The sequence below is a fragment of the Ceratotherium simum genome, chromosome 20 (genome assembly GCF_057802395.1).
Source record: "Ceratotherium simum simum isolate JZ-2026a chromosome 20, ASM5780239v1, whole genome shotgun sequence".
NCBI lineage: Eukaryota > Metazoa > Chordata > Mammalia > Perissodactyla > Rhinocerotidae > Ceratotherium > Ceratotherium simum.
The window spans coordinates 18374166-18390430 of NC_141919.1; the positions used below are offsets into that span (position 1 = coordinate 18374166).

General features: G+C 40.3%; 1 protein-coding gene across 1 annotated transcript; it reads left to right on the top strand.

Annotated features, from left to right (window-relative positions):
* Positions 1-1868: 1868 nt before the first annotated feature.
* On the top strand, positions 1869-13205 carry ZFAND5 (zinc finger AN1-type containing 5). Its single transcript, XM_014794692.2, has 6 exons — positions 1869-2414; positions 6677-6836; positions 7268-7379; positions 8020-8123; positions 10705-10830; positions 11552-13205. Exons 2-6 carry the CDS (start codon positions 6686-6688, stop codon positions 11698-11700), a joined length of 642 nt encoding a protein of 213 aa, XP_014650178.1. The 5' UTR covers positions 1869-2414; positions 6677-6685; the 3' UTR covers positions 11701-13205.
* The last annotated feature ends 3060 nt before the right edge of the window (positions 13206-16265 follow it).

A 16265-nucleotide genomic window follows, 5' to 3' on the forward strand; every position in this document is an offset into this window, starting at 1 on the left:
TGGTAGAGAAGATGAATTATCAGAAGGTGCTACATAACATATATTATGCAATATATTATTAAATAGCCAGCTTGCCTTATTACTCTTAGTTTTTTTTGTTTTTTCAATTGTGTTTCTTCAGGAATTATCTTGACTTTTTAATAACTAAAATTCTGGGGGGAACAACTCTTAAGTTATTTTTGTCCTAAGAATCACTTCCATTGCTTCCCTGTCCTTCAGGGCCTGAAGCCCATCACTTATGCTCTTTAGTCATTATTCCCTCTCTGTAAAAACGGATATAACAGTACCTATCTCAGTGAATTGCCATGAGGATTAAAGGAGACCCTAAATGGAAAACACTTAGCACCGAAAATAGTCTGTAAATGGTAGCTGCTATGTTTTTACTTATTTATCTACTCATTCAAGGAAATAAATTCCAATGGTCCTGGGACCAGTGACTGAAACTACTTAAATCTCTAACACATTAATTGACCTCAGCATAACCCTAAATTGTAAAGAAAACGTTCAGCTATGTTCTAGGTATTCTGCTTACGGCGGCAGAGAACTGCTTGATTTGGAAATTTTGGCACGGGGCACCAAGACAGCGTTCTCCCAAATATATAAAATTATAAAGAAGAATCACCTGGAGCACTACTTAAAAATACAGATTCCTGAACTCCACCCCAAACCAACCAAAACCATCTTCAGGTGAGAGGCCTGGTAATCTTTTAAATGATCACCCCAGGTGATTTTTCTGATCATCAAGTTTGGGAAACACTGAAGGGACCTCTCACTCCCTTCTAATGGTGGCTAATATAAGCCCTGCACGTCATTTCTCTGTATTCATTAGGCCATTATTTACTTCAGAAGTCCCTTCTGTCTCAGTAATTTTATTCTTTGAAGTTGAACTAAAGTCACTTGGAGAGGTCAGCTGTAAGGGGGTTTTGTCGGTGCTTTGAAAAGGCTCTGTGTTTTGAGTTAACTCACCCTTTCAAACTGCTCAGGCCCTGTGCCTCCTTTCTGAATTGCCTGCCTAATATCTCACCCCCTCTTGCACTTCCTCTTGCGTCTCCTCCTTTCTGATCTCTGCCTCAGGTCTAGCTTGTTTGTCCCTTAACTCCATTTCTTGAGCAGAACATTTGGTGCTTTCCCAGTGAACGACGCTTTGCTGGAATAGTCAATTTCCAGGGATTTTACAGGCTGGCCAAAACAGTTTGTTCAGAACAGCGACGCCGGGGCCAAGGACTGGCAGCCAGTCGGCAGAGCGTTTCCTGACTCTGCACAACCACCCATGACCTTGGCGAGCGAGCGGGCGAGCCACGTCCGCCCCGCTCCTTCCCGGCGGCGCCGGCGTCAGCGCAAGGCTCAGGCTGGACTTGAGAACCGAGAGGGGGTGGCAGGGGACGGGGCGGGGGGAGGCTTCATCAGGAGGCGAGAAGACCCAGAAGCCATACAGCAGTTCTTTTTGTCTTCTCGATGCGAATCCTTCTCATTCCGGAGGGGTGGGGGTGGGGCTGGGGGTAATAAGGAGGAAAGGGAAATGTCTACCAAGGGCTCGAGACAAAGCGTGAGAACTCGGAGAGCTAAAAGCGGGCTTGAGAGAGAAAATCGGAAGGAGGGAGACTGAGGGCGGACAATCGGGTTAAAAATAGAAACGCATCCTCCACAGGACTCGCTCTTTCCAGCTCCACCCTGGGGCCGGTGACCAGGCCAGTGACTTGGCTCCGCGCGACATCAGCGCGGTCAGGCTCCGCCCCGCCTCCTGGAGCCGGTGACTGGTGCCGGGGCGGGGCGTCGAGCACGTGACGTCATCGCGCTCCCCGCCGCCGCCGACGGGGTTTTCGCTGACGCACAAACTCCGCCCCCGGCCGCCCTCTTTCCCTCACTGCCCGAGCGCCGGGCGGAGGGAGCGCGTCAGTCGGCCGGAGCGTGGACCTGTGTGCGTCTCGACTTGGGGCTAGCTCGCTCTCTGGAGCCGCGCAGCTGCCCCGGCCGTAGCAGAAGCGACGGAGAACGCCATTAGCGGGCCCTCGCGGCGCCCAGGCCTCGCAGCGCACGCCCCGCTCGCCCTCGGAGTCGGCCCTGCCCGCCGCCGGTGGAGGCGTGAGGCGACGACGGGCGAGCGCCGCGAGCAGCGTTAGCCGCCGCGGCCTGCGGTCCTCCCTCCGCCTCCTCCTCTGCCCACCCCCCCGCTTCCCTCCTCCCACTTCCCGAGCTCCGGCGTGTCCCGGCCACGCTCGGTGCTGCCAGGAACAAAGGAGGACCCCGCGGCGGCGGCGGCGGCGGCGGCGCCACCTCCGCCTGCGGCTCCGACCCGCTCCCGGCCCGCGGCGGCTGCTCCAGGGCGCCCGGCTCGCTCCTCCCGGAGGCCTCGGCCCGGCCCCACCGCGCCGGCGTCCGCGCGAGCCCGGCTCCTGCGCTCCTGCCCGCGCTGGGTGAGTGGTGCGGGGTTGGGGGAGGGCGCCCGGCTGCTCGGGCTGGGCCGGGGGTGGGAGCCGGGGGACCAGAACCCGAGCGAAGCCCGAGCGGGCCGCGGATGGCGGCGTCCGGGGGAGGGGAGCCGGCCCGCTCAGGAAGCACAAAGACGGAGGCGTCATCCTGTCGTCGTGGCCCGAGGCCCGGCTCCTCGCACACGCGCGGGCGGGGGAACAATGCCCGGCGTGCGGCCTCCGGGAGTTCGGGCTCCGGGCCTACCCGGGCGCGGGCAGCCCGACCGGGAGAGACAAAGAGGCGGTGGCGGCGGCCGCGCCCCCGGCCTCTGCTCGCCGCACCCCCGGCTCTCCGCCGCCTCTTCGGAGGAGCCGAACAGGCCCGGGGGTCGATGGGGGCCGGCAGCGTTGGGGTCGGCCCGGCCCGCGGAGCTGCTGCTGCGCATGACTCAGTGATTTTTGGAGAAGGCCCTGCTGGGCTCTCTTGAGCCAGGCCTTTGCTTGGAGGGTCTTACGGAGAGGGATGGGGGACCAGTGGGACCCGAACTTGTTCTCATCCGCTGGAACGTGGGTGAGGGGGCTTTCCCTGTCGTCCTGTTTTAGTTTTCCCTGCGTCGCTGCATTTCTCGCCCAAGGTCCCTTTCATGAGGGAAATGGAGTATTTTCTTTGTTTCGTGCGTTTAGGCTGGTGAACGTGAAATTCTTTGCTCTCCTTCCACGCACTCCGTGGAGCTGTGTTTTGGGGGAAAGGCCCAGGTTATGTTTATTGATTGAATGCCTCCCGAGAATCTGATCTAAGGACATATTAGGGTAAAGTAGTATATGGGTCACAGAGCCCCTCTTGTTAAACTTGGCGTTCAGGAAATTGACAAATTTTTCTTAAAAACTAAATGGAATTCATTTTACTTATTTTTGAAAAGTATTTCAGAACTGAATTGGTGAAAATATGATAATTTTATCTTTCAAGTTTTTTCTTAAAATGTCCAAAAACAATTAAAGGATTTGTTGTAGTTTGTTCTCCCCGATTTTCTATCTCTAAGGCCCGAGATTAAGCCTGGAAAGGAGCCTTTAAAAATCACATTAATCTCCATTTGGCAAAGAGGAAACTGAAATCTGGAGAGTCAGGACTTGCCCAAGGTCACTGGTTTAGAGATAGTTTAGAGATTAGAACTCGGGTCTCAACTCCAGGTGAGTGGGCATTGTTAACATCTTTTAACATGTGCTTCTGAAAGAACTGAATTCCATGGGTATGAAAGCCTTTTTAAATTCATGTTTGAGGCGAATTTTTCAGTTGCATGCCCAAGTTTTAGTTTTTTTTTCAAGTATAAATTAAGGAAGCCGCAAATTATAAAAATAAACTTTTCAGCTCTACGAATTATAAAACATTTCAGCTATACGTGATAGAGCTGACACATGAATGCTCAAGTTTCTAGCAATTGGAAAGGTACTAAATAGTAATGGTATTGTATTCTTTTGAAATTTTGCCAAGTAGGAGGGAAACAGTATCTAATAGTGAACTCCCTCTCTCCCCTCCAAAAAAAATTGCTACTAAACCTGAGAATTCTTTTTGCCTTGATACTCTCTCTGTTGTGCTTGGCTTTTATAAGCGACTCTGACCATTTTGGCTTCACGAGGGATTAATGATGCTAGATTGGATTTGAGATTGTTCTCTAGCCCTTCCTACGTTAGAAAAAACTGTAGCAGCCTTAATGGCATCTTTTTGTTTTGTTTTCTTATTGTAGCAGATATATGAACGCTGCTTGCTTAGTTCTTGGGTTGTGTAGGAGTTGGCAGGCTCTGAGATATAAATAGAAGCTGATTTCAGAGGCCCCTGTTGACTAGGCTTTATGTGAGAGCCTGCATCCAGCTCAGCCTGTCACATTGCAGCCTTGTGACAGGCTGAAGCGCCTGCCCATGTGATCTAAGCTGCTGAGAAATATTAAGGCAAGCTGTGCACATGTGATGGCATTTAAAAGCTGAGTTTCTGGGGGTGGGGGGAAGGAATCTACAAGATGGGAAGCCATGTAGGAGACTACTGTCTTGGTGTTTCTTATGTCTCAGAGTTGGAGTCTATTTATAGTGAATTGAAGGTAGATACGTTTTCTGAAGAAGGAAAGGTGGAATACTCTGCATGACTAAGTGGATGAAATCACTGGCTGAGATCCCTCCTCATTTTATTTATATAAAATAAAAGATTTTAAGAATTGGGTTAAATAATATTAATGTGGATTGACTCTTAAACTTAGGCCTATTCTAAAGCCACTGTCAGATGACACTGGAAGCTAGTATTGAAAGTGTGAGCTAGCATAATTCTTAAGCTAGCTTCAAGGAATGGCCCAACTTTTTGCATAGGGCAAAGAGTCACACGCTTTGCATGGTGGGCATGCAAATGCATACATAATTTATTATTGGAAGCATTTTTTGCATATATTATAGTCAAAGGTTTAGAAACCCAGCTGAAAACGTTTATTAATAAACTTCATAAGTGATGTTGAAGTGTTTACACTACCCTGCTCCAAAATGAGTCAGCTAAATTCCACCTACTATTTAAAGAGACAGTGACAACTAAATTAGTACCATTGTTTGAAGTAAGTTGTGGATATTGGTCACTCTCCATACATGCTTGGTCAGTTGAAATATATTCAAGCTTGATATATGGTGTCTTTTTGCTAACAAAAGGAAAGATTACTGTCATTTAAATGTTTGGGGGAATAATTGTCAGGATTCTGGCCTGGTCAAAAGTTATTAGTTCTCTTCCCCCCCTTTTAGAATTTTGGTAAAAAGTGTTAGTACTTGTTAAAACATTGTGTTTAATAACTCACTAACAGGTGTGTTCTAGTATGTGATAGTCTGAAAAGGCCATTTGAAATTCTAGGAGATGACAAGCTCTAGCTTGAAGTACTTTCTTGCGCTTATTTGAAATGTTCATTACTTAATCATAAGTAACCTCAATTATCGACATTAAGATAAGTTTAAATGACAGTGACCACAAGTTATAGCACATCATCTCCCTTTGATTAAATGCTCTCAAATATGTGCTTTTTTGTACATTCCTCCATACTTGAAGATGACATAGAAACCCTCCACAATTTTTTTTAATTTTTCTTGAATAATGTGTATTTTCTCTTAAAATTTACTAAATTGAGCAAAACATTACTATATTTGTGCTAATTTTTACAAGGCTTCTGGAAAAGCCAAAGATATGCTTGCTGTATAAAGTTCTTTCTGGTAATCTAGCATTAAATATTGCCGTTACTAAAAGTTATATATTTATATTGCTTTACTTTGCTATATTGAAATTAAGCTTGGAAAGGTTTCATTATTTTCTGGTATGAGGAACACAAGCACTTGTTAAACGTTTTAGTAGCTCGAGCCTTTGGCTGAGAAATCTGTGGCTGATAATTAGTACATTCTAGGCACTGACTTGAAAGTACTCAGACCCAAAATTCACACCTCAAATGTAGAACATAAAAGGGATTTCGTAACCAGCTGATTCCTAAATTCTTAAAGAGCTTCACTTGTTGGTGCCAAGGTAACAAGTAGGGCTAGATGATCTACCAGCTCTTTTCAGTCTTCTCTAAAGGTGTTGCAACATTTTAAAAGTACAGATTGTCTGCCCCATGGCAGAATTGTTGAATTACTAGTGGGGCCCAAATGTGTTCAGATGTTAGCTATGAGAAAGCTTTAGAGCTACATCCAATACACAGATAGTTTAAAGAACCATTAATAGATATCAAGAGTCAGTAATAAATTCTGATTATCGTAGACTTTTTTTTTTTTCCAGTTGTAGGTTCCCTTTAATATATTTTAACCAATGAAGTAAAAACAGCAGATTTGGTCTGCCTATAGTGCAGGAGAGCAGAAAGTGATTTAAAGATACCAGATGCCCAAATTGATTAAAACATAATTCTGATATCTGGCAGAGTGACCTTTTCAGAAATTGAAACAAAGAACAATAGTGTCAGGTGAAATAATGTTTAATGATAGAATTTGTTTTTGTCCTAAATAGAATGTGAAGTCATTATAGTTCATTATTTACCAAGCTAAAACACAGTTCCTTTCATGCCCTTTGTTTTATAAAGGCAACTACATAATTCATAATTTTCATTGCCTACCCTTTTTAATGATTAACACAATTTGGGCCTTTGTTAGAAACAGACTTGGTGCTTAGAAATAACAAAGGTACACTGGTGCTTTTCATATTAATTTAGTGATTTGATTTTGGTTACATGCTAGTTTCTAAAATTTCGTTTTCATTTTGTTTATAGCAGAGAACTATGGCTCAGGAAACTAACCAGACCCCAGGGCCCATGCTCTGCAGTACAGGATGTGGCTTTTATGGGAATCCTAGGACGAATGGAATGTGTTCTGTTTGCTACAAAGAACATCTTCAGAGGCAGCAGAATAGTGGCAGAATGAGCCCAATGGGTAAGTTGTTTCCAAGGAAAAACCCATTTGAAGAGCTGATGGATAGAAAACATAGAACCAAGAATTGGGGCCTAAGGCTGAGAATCAGTGATGAAAGCCTAAGGAGAGAAGACCTGAGAAAAGCTTGAAGTTAAAGCCAGAGCCCAAGTACTTGGCATTGACTCCATCAGGAATGAATGACTGTCCACAAGCATCTACTAGCTTTTTCAATTTCCTTTTTGAGGTTTTGTTTCATACTTGTGTTCAATGGATATGACTCTTTTATATATATTTTTGTTTGGATACTCACAAGTATAGGATTCTGCAGCACAGTGAAAGTGCTTAAATCACTAACCTAATTAAATGCAAGTATTTGTTACTTATTATTAATAGTCACGATACCCAGTGTTTGTAGTGTTGCTTTGTTGCTTACAAATACTTTTTTTAAATAGGGACAGCTAGTGGTTCCAACAGTCCTACCTCAGATTCTGCATCTGTACAAAGAGCAGACGCTAGTTTAAACAACTGTGAAGGTGCTGCTGGCAGCACATCTGAAAAATCAAGGTAAGATTGAGCATTTGAGTTTTTATGATAATATGAGGAGGAAATAAAGATATCTGTGCTATCCATACCATTATAATTACAAATGTTAGTATGTAATAAGGATGTTAATATGTCAGATGCCCTTGGCTTTGCATGTGTTGCATAGTGAGGGATTCCAGTGTCCTGTAATATGTGATGATGTAGGTCATTGAGTAAAGATGTAGATTATAATGCACTTCATAACACCCTCAAGGATGCTGTGTTGAGAAAGCTGTGCTTTTGTTTCCCTGTAATTGAGATTTAGGGATTGTAAAAATTGAGGCTCTGCAGACTATTGCAATGCCACACAAGGCATTTTGGCAAAGCTGCCCCTTTTGCCCTTAAACAAATTACAGGCACAGCTAAAAATTGCTAGTTGGCTGAAATAGAACATCATAACCTATACAAATATGCAGCCTTGAATTGATGAGCCATTTATCAAGTTGCTTTCTTTACTCAACCATTTGTGCTGGGTATCCAATATCCTTTTAAAAATTTAGATTATTTAGCTCCGTTTGATCATGTTGGAAATAATATATAATTTAAAGTTGAACTGACAACTTATTATCTCACAAAGAAGTACTCTTAACATTTTTAAAAATGTTTGCTTGAACTCAAATAGAAATGTGCCTGTGGCTGCCTTGCCTGTAACTCAGCAAATGACAGAAATGAGCATTTCAAGAGAGGACAAAATAACTACCCCGAAAACAGAGGTGTCAGAGCCAGGTATGCTTTTTGTTTAATACTAGTTGAGTTCTGGGTTTGTTAGTACAAGGAAGGTTGGTGGGTGGATTCTTTTCTTCCCATTGAAGGACCAATGAGGAGAGAGTTATAAAATAGAGGCCAAGCAAGAACCACTATCTTTCAAGTACCTTGAAGTGTACAAGACTCACTCTTTACTCTCTTCTTTGTTCTCCTCCTGTCCCCCCTGGCCCCCACACCCAGAAATCAGCAAAGTTTATAATCTGAAGACTGGAAGTCTTAAGAATTTAATAAACTTAGAAGGTAGTTTACCATTCTGTTTTAAAGATATCTATATCATTAGAAAAGGTATTATTCATAAACACAAAAGAAATTATATATGTTAAATTTCAAAGCCATGAAGAAAAATTTTATAGTCAAAAGCAATAATTATTCAGTCTTGATGTTGTCAATATTGTGGAAAAGACTCAAAAGAACATACTGAACATTAAAAGAAACTTTCAAGTTGAAGAAGTATAGGATCCCTTGCGATCATATCTTGTGGGAGTTTAAAACTCAGTATGGAAAGGCATTTTGGTTTTCATTAGATAGTGACTTTGAGTCTGTGCTTAACTTACATAGCACAACCAGAAGTGCTCTGATGTTGCCAGAAGGTTGACTTGTTTGAATTACCTGTGCTAGGCTCTAGAACAAGGATCTGCCTAGTCTAGAGTGCACATAGTTCATTTGATCAGTTCATTTCCTGGTACAGTGTTGACTGAACACAATATGAAACTTGATCGTGAGGAAATAGTGTCAGTGGATATGCAGTCTGCTCTGGAGGCTTGCTTTTGCAAACATCGCATAGCCAAGCTTATGTGAACTGTATCAATCTTAATTTATCAAGTTAAAGTGAAAACAAGTTAAAGTGAAAATTCTTAAGTTGGGCAGGTGAATCCATGTTTGGTATTTTGAAATGAATTTTATCTTTCTGGAAAAGCTGACCAAATTAGTGTGTTTGTGAGGAGTTTCTTTACACAAAATTACTCTGACCTTGGAACAATACTCTTGGGTGAGATCTGTAGCTAGTCTCTGCATTATTTATTTCTTAGGCATTCTGTAGTTTGCTGCACTTTGCCTTTTTTGTATCATTTTTCTCTTCTTACCCCTCCTTCTTCCTTATGTGTCTTAGCAACCGCTGTTCAGTTTGCAGATATGGTCAAGGAAATGGCTGTCACGCCACCTCCCCTGCCAAACTGTTCCCATCGATGATTATTATTTACTCATATCTCATCAGGAAAAATTATATTAGGGTAGTCATAGCAGATTGTTAGGAATAAATAGTAGGTGGGTTATTATTCTGTTAGTCTAATATTAGGCTATTAATCTCACTGGATATCTTACTGATGCAAGTGAATTATAAATTTGGGGAGAATTTTAGAGTAAGTTGTCATCAAACCAATCAGCTTGCTCTAGAGTTTGAATTTATGCTAATAGCATTGGTACTGGCATATTGTTTAGGCAGTAATTTTAGCATTGCCTACATTAATTTGCTGTTGGGGTTTGGATTAATATTAAAACTCAAGATTTTGCAGTGGTTCTGGTATGGTTGAATTTTATAAAAGTAGAACTATATTTGGTATTTTGTTTTAAAGAACTTAGTAATGTGGGCTTTAATACAGTAATCTGCAATTTTATCGTGTTGACAAATTCTGTTGACATGACTGTGATTGATTCCAAAGCCTCTGAACTAAAACTTAAAGCCCTTTTAGGTAGAAAAACAGGGCTTTTTAAAGTAGATCATATTTCTCATTCTCTAAATTTTGGACCCATTTTACATAAGTATTACAAAGTAAGTAAAAGCTGTGCTTTAAAAAATCTTGTTTTGCCTATGGAATTCTTAATAGTCTAAAATCAAAACTTCACAAGTACTTAAATTGTCCTAAAGACAATGTTTGCTAATCTTTGAAAAGAAAAATTTTTTAAAATTTTCCAGATTTTCTATTTATGACAATATAAAACACTTGTTAAAATGGCAGATATGATTATTGTGAAATTTTGGGATCTGAAGTCAATTAGGGATTAATGGTTTAGGTCTTAACTTCTCAGAGTTTGCTGGTTTTATCTACACAATCTTTTCTATCAGTATAAAACCAAAAGGACTTTTTCATAGCCAAGTACCTCAGAAGTTGGCAACTTTATTTACTGAGTAGTAGTGAATTTAAACTGCCCTAATTATGGAGTTTGCATTTAGGCAATTGCCATATGGAAAAACCGAGCATATGACCAACATCTCCCAGGTCTTTAAAATTTAGAATTAGGATTTTGTTTTCTAGTAGTGGCTGTTAAGAGTGAGTTTAAAGGAATTTGAGTGATCATTTTACAAAGTTGAGAGGAGCAAATATTGGTATGTTGCTTGACAAGAAATTCTCAGATTTGAAATAAATTCTGATATTAAAGTAGAAGATTCTGTTTAAATAGAAAGTACGTTTTTAAAAAAGAAAGTCGTCTTAAATATTTTCACTAAGAATCTACTGTCTTTCTTAATTGTTTTATTTTTTTGATTTAGATGATTGTCAGCCAGTGAACTCCTGACGAAATTCTAATTTTTACCCTTGTTTTTCAGTTGTCACTCAGCCCAGTCCATCAGTTTCTCAGCCCAGTACTTCTCAAAGTGAAGAAAAAGCTCCTGAGTTGCCCAAACCAAAGAAAAACAGATGTTTCATGTGCAGAAAGAAAGTTGGCCTTACAGGTATTAGAGAACACGAAAGACAGTGTATATTTTACTGCTAGGATTTAACAAGGAGCTTCTGGTCCCTAAGGGACTGGTTGGTCTTAACACAAAACAAAAAGCCCAGCTTTCAGGAATATCAAGTTTCCAGAGTGGACTAGAAAGGGGGATAGTGGGGAGAAGTTGGATTTGATTTACATTTGTCTCTCTAATCATATGAAACCCTTGATTAACTTCAGGCCTTCTGAATTACTTTTTTATTGGATTAATACAAATTTATCCCTTTTGATTCTTTCCTTTGTTCTCCTGGGCAAAAGGTAGCTGAACTAAACAGTAAGCACCTACTTTGAGTCAGGCACAAAATGTTCTGGATACTTTTTAATTGTTTCTTTTAAATCTCAACTTTATGGTTGACTTTCCCTAGCTTTCACTTGAGGAAACATTATCCAGTTAACGTGGTAGGACTAGGATTTGAATCCAGGTCAGCCTGACTCCAAAGCCTATGTAATTTTTATCCTGGGTGATATCTCTGGGAATTCATGGAAGAAGTTATTTGAATTTCTCACCGTATCAAAGGAGGTTAAAAGCTTTTTCACAATTTGAAGTGACAGACTTTTGTCTGTCTTTCATGTTGCAAAGAGCCATGAAAATCTGGTTCCTTTCCTCTAGTGACTAAGGCTTTTTTTTTTTCTTTTAATTGCTGCAAGTTCCCAAGTGACTCTACTTCCTCTTGTGTGTACAGGGTTTGACTGCCGATGTGGAAATTTGTTTTGTGGACTTCACCGTTACTCTGACAAGCACAACTGTCCATATGATTACAAAGCAGAAGCTGCAGCGAAAATCAGAAAAGAGAATCCAGTTGTTGTGGCTGAAAAAATCCAGAGAATATAAATTAGTACTTGTGAAGAGACTGAAACTTTGTTTTTATTTTAATATATGGTAGGAAAACATTAAAGAGCAGATGCATGGCCATTTTCCTTTGATGTTCTCCAGAGTTTTACTTTACAGTTGTCTGTCTTATAATTGATATTTTAGGATGTTTGGGTGTTTGTTACAGGCAGAATTGGATAGATACAGCCCTACAAAATGTATATGCCCTCCCCTGAATAAATTGGATGAATATCTGCACAGCAAATTGAAATACACAGATAATAGGGACAAAATTTAGTTTCCACGTGCCAAAATACATGAAATCTCTGCATGTTTGCAGCATATCTGCCTTTTGGGAATGTAATCAAGGTATAATCTTTGGCTAGTGTTATGTGCCTGTATTTTTTAAAAAAATGGTACACCAGAAAAGGACTGGCAGTCTACTTCTACCATAGTTAAACTTCACCCTGTTAATTTCCACAACATGTTCTTTGGAAGCAGGAAGAAAGCTTTATATAAGGAGGATCAGACCTTTCCGTGAACCAGTATTTGGTGCCATTTGTAAGCCTGGTTAATTGGTCTTTTAAAAGCTGTCAAATAAGACATCCTGTGAAAGGTAAACATCACAGCTGGTTGTCATAAGAGTAAAACCATCAAGCAAACAGGGTCTTGAGCTATCTTTGAAGCTTATTGTGCTGGCCTGCACCAGAAGATGTCTGCATTACTCTCATTGCTAAAAATGTTGTGTAGCACAGAACTGCACTAGGATTAATTTGTTTACAAGAAGAAATTAAAACTCGACGTTCGGTTTTCACATACAGCGGCTCTATTGAATAACATGCATCTGAATTTTAAGTTGCGAAGGTATCTGAACAGTTAATTTTTCATGTGCATCTTTTGTTGAATGTTTTGGTTCAAGAAAGAATGTTTAAAGCTTTTTTTAAAGACTTCAGTTCTTAATGTAACTGTACCCTTCTGCATGGAAAATCATAATCAACATGGCTGCAGTAGACTTCTTAGTGGTATCCAGCACCACTTGCAGAGGGCTGCTTTATCATATTAATTGTACTTGGGTGTAGGACTCTAGTGTTCTTGGGTGTATTGCATGGGCTGCATTATCTACAGCATTGTACAATAACAACTAGAAGAGGCAGTATACTTCACTGATGCTTGTCTGGTAATATCACTTCTGTGTTATAATGGAAGGTTTTTTGTGATGTATGAAACTTGTGTTTTTTATATATAAATGAGTATAGTTAGATTAGTGTTGTGGTAATGCCTGTTTTCATCTGTAAATAGTTAAGTATGTACACGAGGCACTACTTCTGATTTATTGCAGTGTTCAGTCCTAGTATTTACTTTATTAAAGCATCCAGTTTTGCTTTCAATTTTATGTACCTTAGTTCTGAGTTAGATCTGCAGATGTGTACAGATAGTTCATATTTATGTATTGCACATAATCATGCTCTTCAGCATTGATGCTATATTGTATTATGTAAATAATAAAAGCCATGTACAGAGGGAAACTTCTACTTGTTCATTGGGTTTTTAAGCCATAGTTAGAAATCCTAAAGGGGGATGATTAGAAAATGTTTCATATTCAACTTTGTGGTTGCATATGTAGACATTGCATGGCTATATTGTAATTTTTTTTCTATTGCTATCCCTGAACATGATGTGTTCAAGTGAGAACCGTGAGATGAACTTTGTGAAACATCTTCAAGTATGGTACATAATAGGCAATATATTTTTGAAGAAATGAATAGGCACAAAATAACCTTAGAACTTGAGAAAGGAATGAAATTTGAACAATAATGGCTTATATGTCTCTCTTCCATTTTTTTTGCTTTATAGGTGACACTTTAGGCATCACAATTTGTACAAAAACAGGCATAGTTTTATTTCTGTTTTGAGTTTGACTCTAACATAGAGACGGACCCATGGGCTTGGTCTTCGCAAGTGTTAGATGAGGTAATACAGAACAAGGAGTAACAGTGATATGCCAGCTTTGCCCGTGGGGTAGCTGAAGCCAAAGCAGAACCATGGCTTCTCTGATGGAATCCGAAATGGAAATACTGACACGGGTTCATTGGCACAGTTCTTTGGGTGCTGCTAACTTTTGCTTCATGTGGGGAGAGTATATATGTGTAGAAGTCCATGTGATGAGATAAGGATAATCTCTCGTCAAATATGAAGGATATTGAAGAATGACAATTGATTTGAAAATTATGGCATTTATAAGGCAAATTAATTTTTATTCAAAGTTTAAGACTTCCCTTCTTTAGTGCTACCTCTATCAAACATTGGCTTGATAAATTTTGAAATCAAAGAATGGTATGTGGGGGATAAAGAAGACTTGGGAAGATGATGGACCCTTGGGCTTCACTGGTCTATAATGGTCTTTGAATAGGCACGAGATTGTGGTAATGTTTCCATAATTTTTTATCAGAAACATTTAGTACAGATTTAGACTAAGGATTTAATTTGTTAGGAGCATCGGTTGGGGACAAAGGAATGAAAGTAAGGCAGCTAGGAAGATTGAATTCTACGTAGATTTGCATTCAAGCCTGAATGTTTTTCAGGCAAGACCGTAACCAGGCTTTAACTTGGGAATATACACTGAGCTATCAAGCATTTTAAGAGTATACTGTGTTTGTTATGTAAATAGACTCACCTCTTTGCATAACCCCACTCCAGAAATGTTTTGCTAGGACACACCATGATGACATGAATTAGCTGTGTGACCTTGGGCTAGTCCTGTTATTAAATCTGTTCTTTGTGGGCTTTATAGAACTAGAACCTCAGATTTGATGAGGTGGTCTTCCTACAGGGTGAGTTAATTTGCAAGGAAAGAACTTTTTTGAATGGTATGGCAAAGTGGTTAAGAAGATAATGAACCCTGGAACCAGGCTGCTTCATCTGTAAATGAGGCTAGTGACAGTGCCTGGCACACAGTATTTATTAAAATTTTAAAGACTTTATTTTTTTAAAGCAGTTTTAGTTTATGGCAAAATTGAGAAAAAGAGATTTCCCGTATACCCTCTCCCCCAATACATGCATAGCCTCCTTTATTAGCATCTCCCACAAGAGTGGTAACATTTGTTGAAATTGATGAACCTATGCTGACACATTATCACCCAAAGTGCATAGTTTACAGTTCACCGTTGGTATTTTCTGTGGATTTGGACAAATGTATAATGACATGTATCCATCATTATAGTATCATACAGAGTATTTTCAGTGCCCTAAAAATCTGTTCGTGTTCCAACCCCCTCCCGGCCCCAGTCCCTGGCAACTACTGATCTGTCTACTGTCTCCATTATTTTACCTTTTCCAAAATGTCGTAGTTGGAATCATACAGTATGTAACCTTTTCAGATTGACTTTCGCATAGTAATATGTGCTTAAGTTTTCCTCCATGTCTTTTCATGGCTTGCTAGATGATTTGTTTTTGGGACTGAATAGTATTCCATTGTCTTGTCTTTTTTTTTTTTTTTTTCTTTTTCAATCCATTCACCTACTGAAAGAACTGCTTCCGAGTTTTGGCAATTACAAATAAAGCTGCTGTAAACATTGGTGTGCAGGTTTTGTGTGGACATAAGTTTCAACTCCTTTGGGTAACTACCAAGTGCAAGTGCTGGATGATATGGTAAGAATATGTTGTATGAGAAACCGCCAAACTATGTTCCAAAGTGGCTGTACCATTTTGCATTGCTACCAGAAATGTAGAAGCGTTGCTGTTGCTCCACACCCTAGCCAGCATTTGGTGGTATCAGTGTTCTGGATTTTGGTCATTCTAACAGGTGTGCAGTGGTGTCGTTTTAATTGGTATTTCCCTGATGACGTGATGTGGAGCGTCTTGTCGTATTCTCATTTGCCATCTGTATATCTTTGGTGAGGTGTCTGGTAAGGTCTTTGCATTTTCTAATTGGGTTTGTTTACTTACTGTTGAGTTTTAAGAGTTCTTTCTATATTTTGGATAACAGTCCTTGATAAGATGTGTCTTTTGCAAATATTTTCTCTCAGTCTGTGACTTCTCATTCTTTTGAGCTATTATTAATTTTAATGTCCTAAAATAATTTCTAGAACTTGGAAAGAGAATTATTTGAGAATTAACAAAATTGGTTACATTAAGTTGTATAGTAAAAATGTAAAGTTCTGTAACTTTTAAAAATTTTCAGTTTAAAGTGATTAAATCACCTTAATCATTCTTTTCAGTGAAGGCTTTTTTTGCATGTGTCTGCATTAAATGAAGTTTTTAGCAAGTAACTAAAAATGGGCAGATGTCTACCAAGTAATGTAATAGCAACATGTTAATCATACTACTGTTAGAATTATATTTCTTGGCTGGCCCCATGGCTTAGCGGTTAAGTGGGTGCGCTCCGCTGCTGGCGGCCCGGGTTTGGATCCCGGGCGCGCACCGACGCACCGCTTCTGGCCATGCTGAGGCCGCGTCCCACATACAGCAACTAGAAGGATGTGCAGCTATGACATATAACTATCTACTGGGGCTTTGGGGGAAAATAAAATTAAAAAAAATTATATTTCTTGAATTGGTAATACATTGACAGGATTCAAAAACGAATT

Bases quoted from the DNA above. Each gene is read 5' to 3' on its own strand.
- ZFAND5 (XM_014794692.2), top strand. From the start codon at position 6,686: ATGGCTCAGGAAACTAACCAGACCCCAGGGCCCATGCTCTGCAGTACA. The intron at 7,380-8,019 runs GTAAGATTGAGC...GAACTCAAATAG, and splicing joins AGCACATCTGAAAAATCAAG to AAATGTGCCTGTGGCTGCCT. The intron at 8,124-10,704 runs GTATGCTTTTTG...CTTGTTTTTCAG, and splicing joins AACAGAGGTGTCAGAGCCAG to TTGTCACTCAGCCCAGTCCA.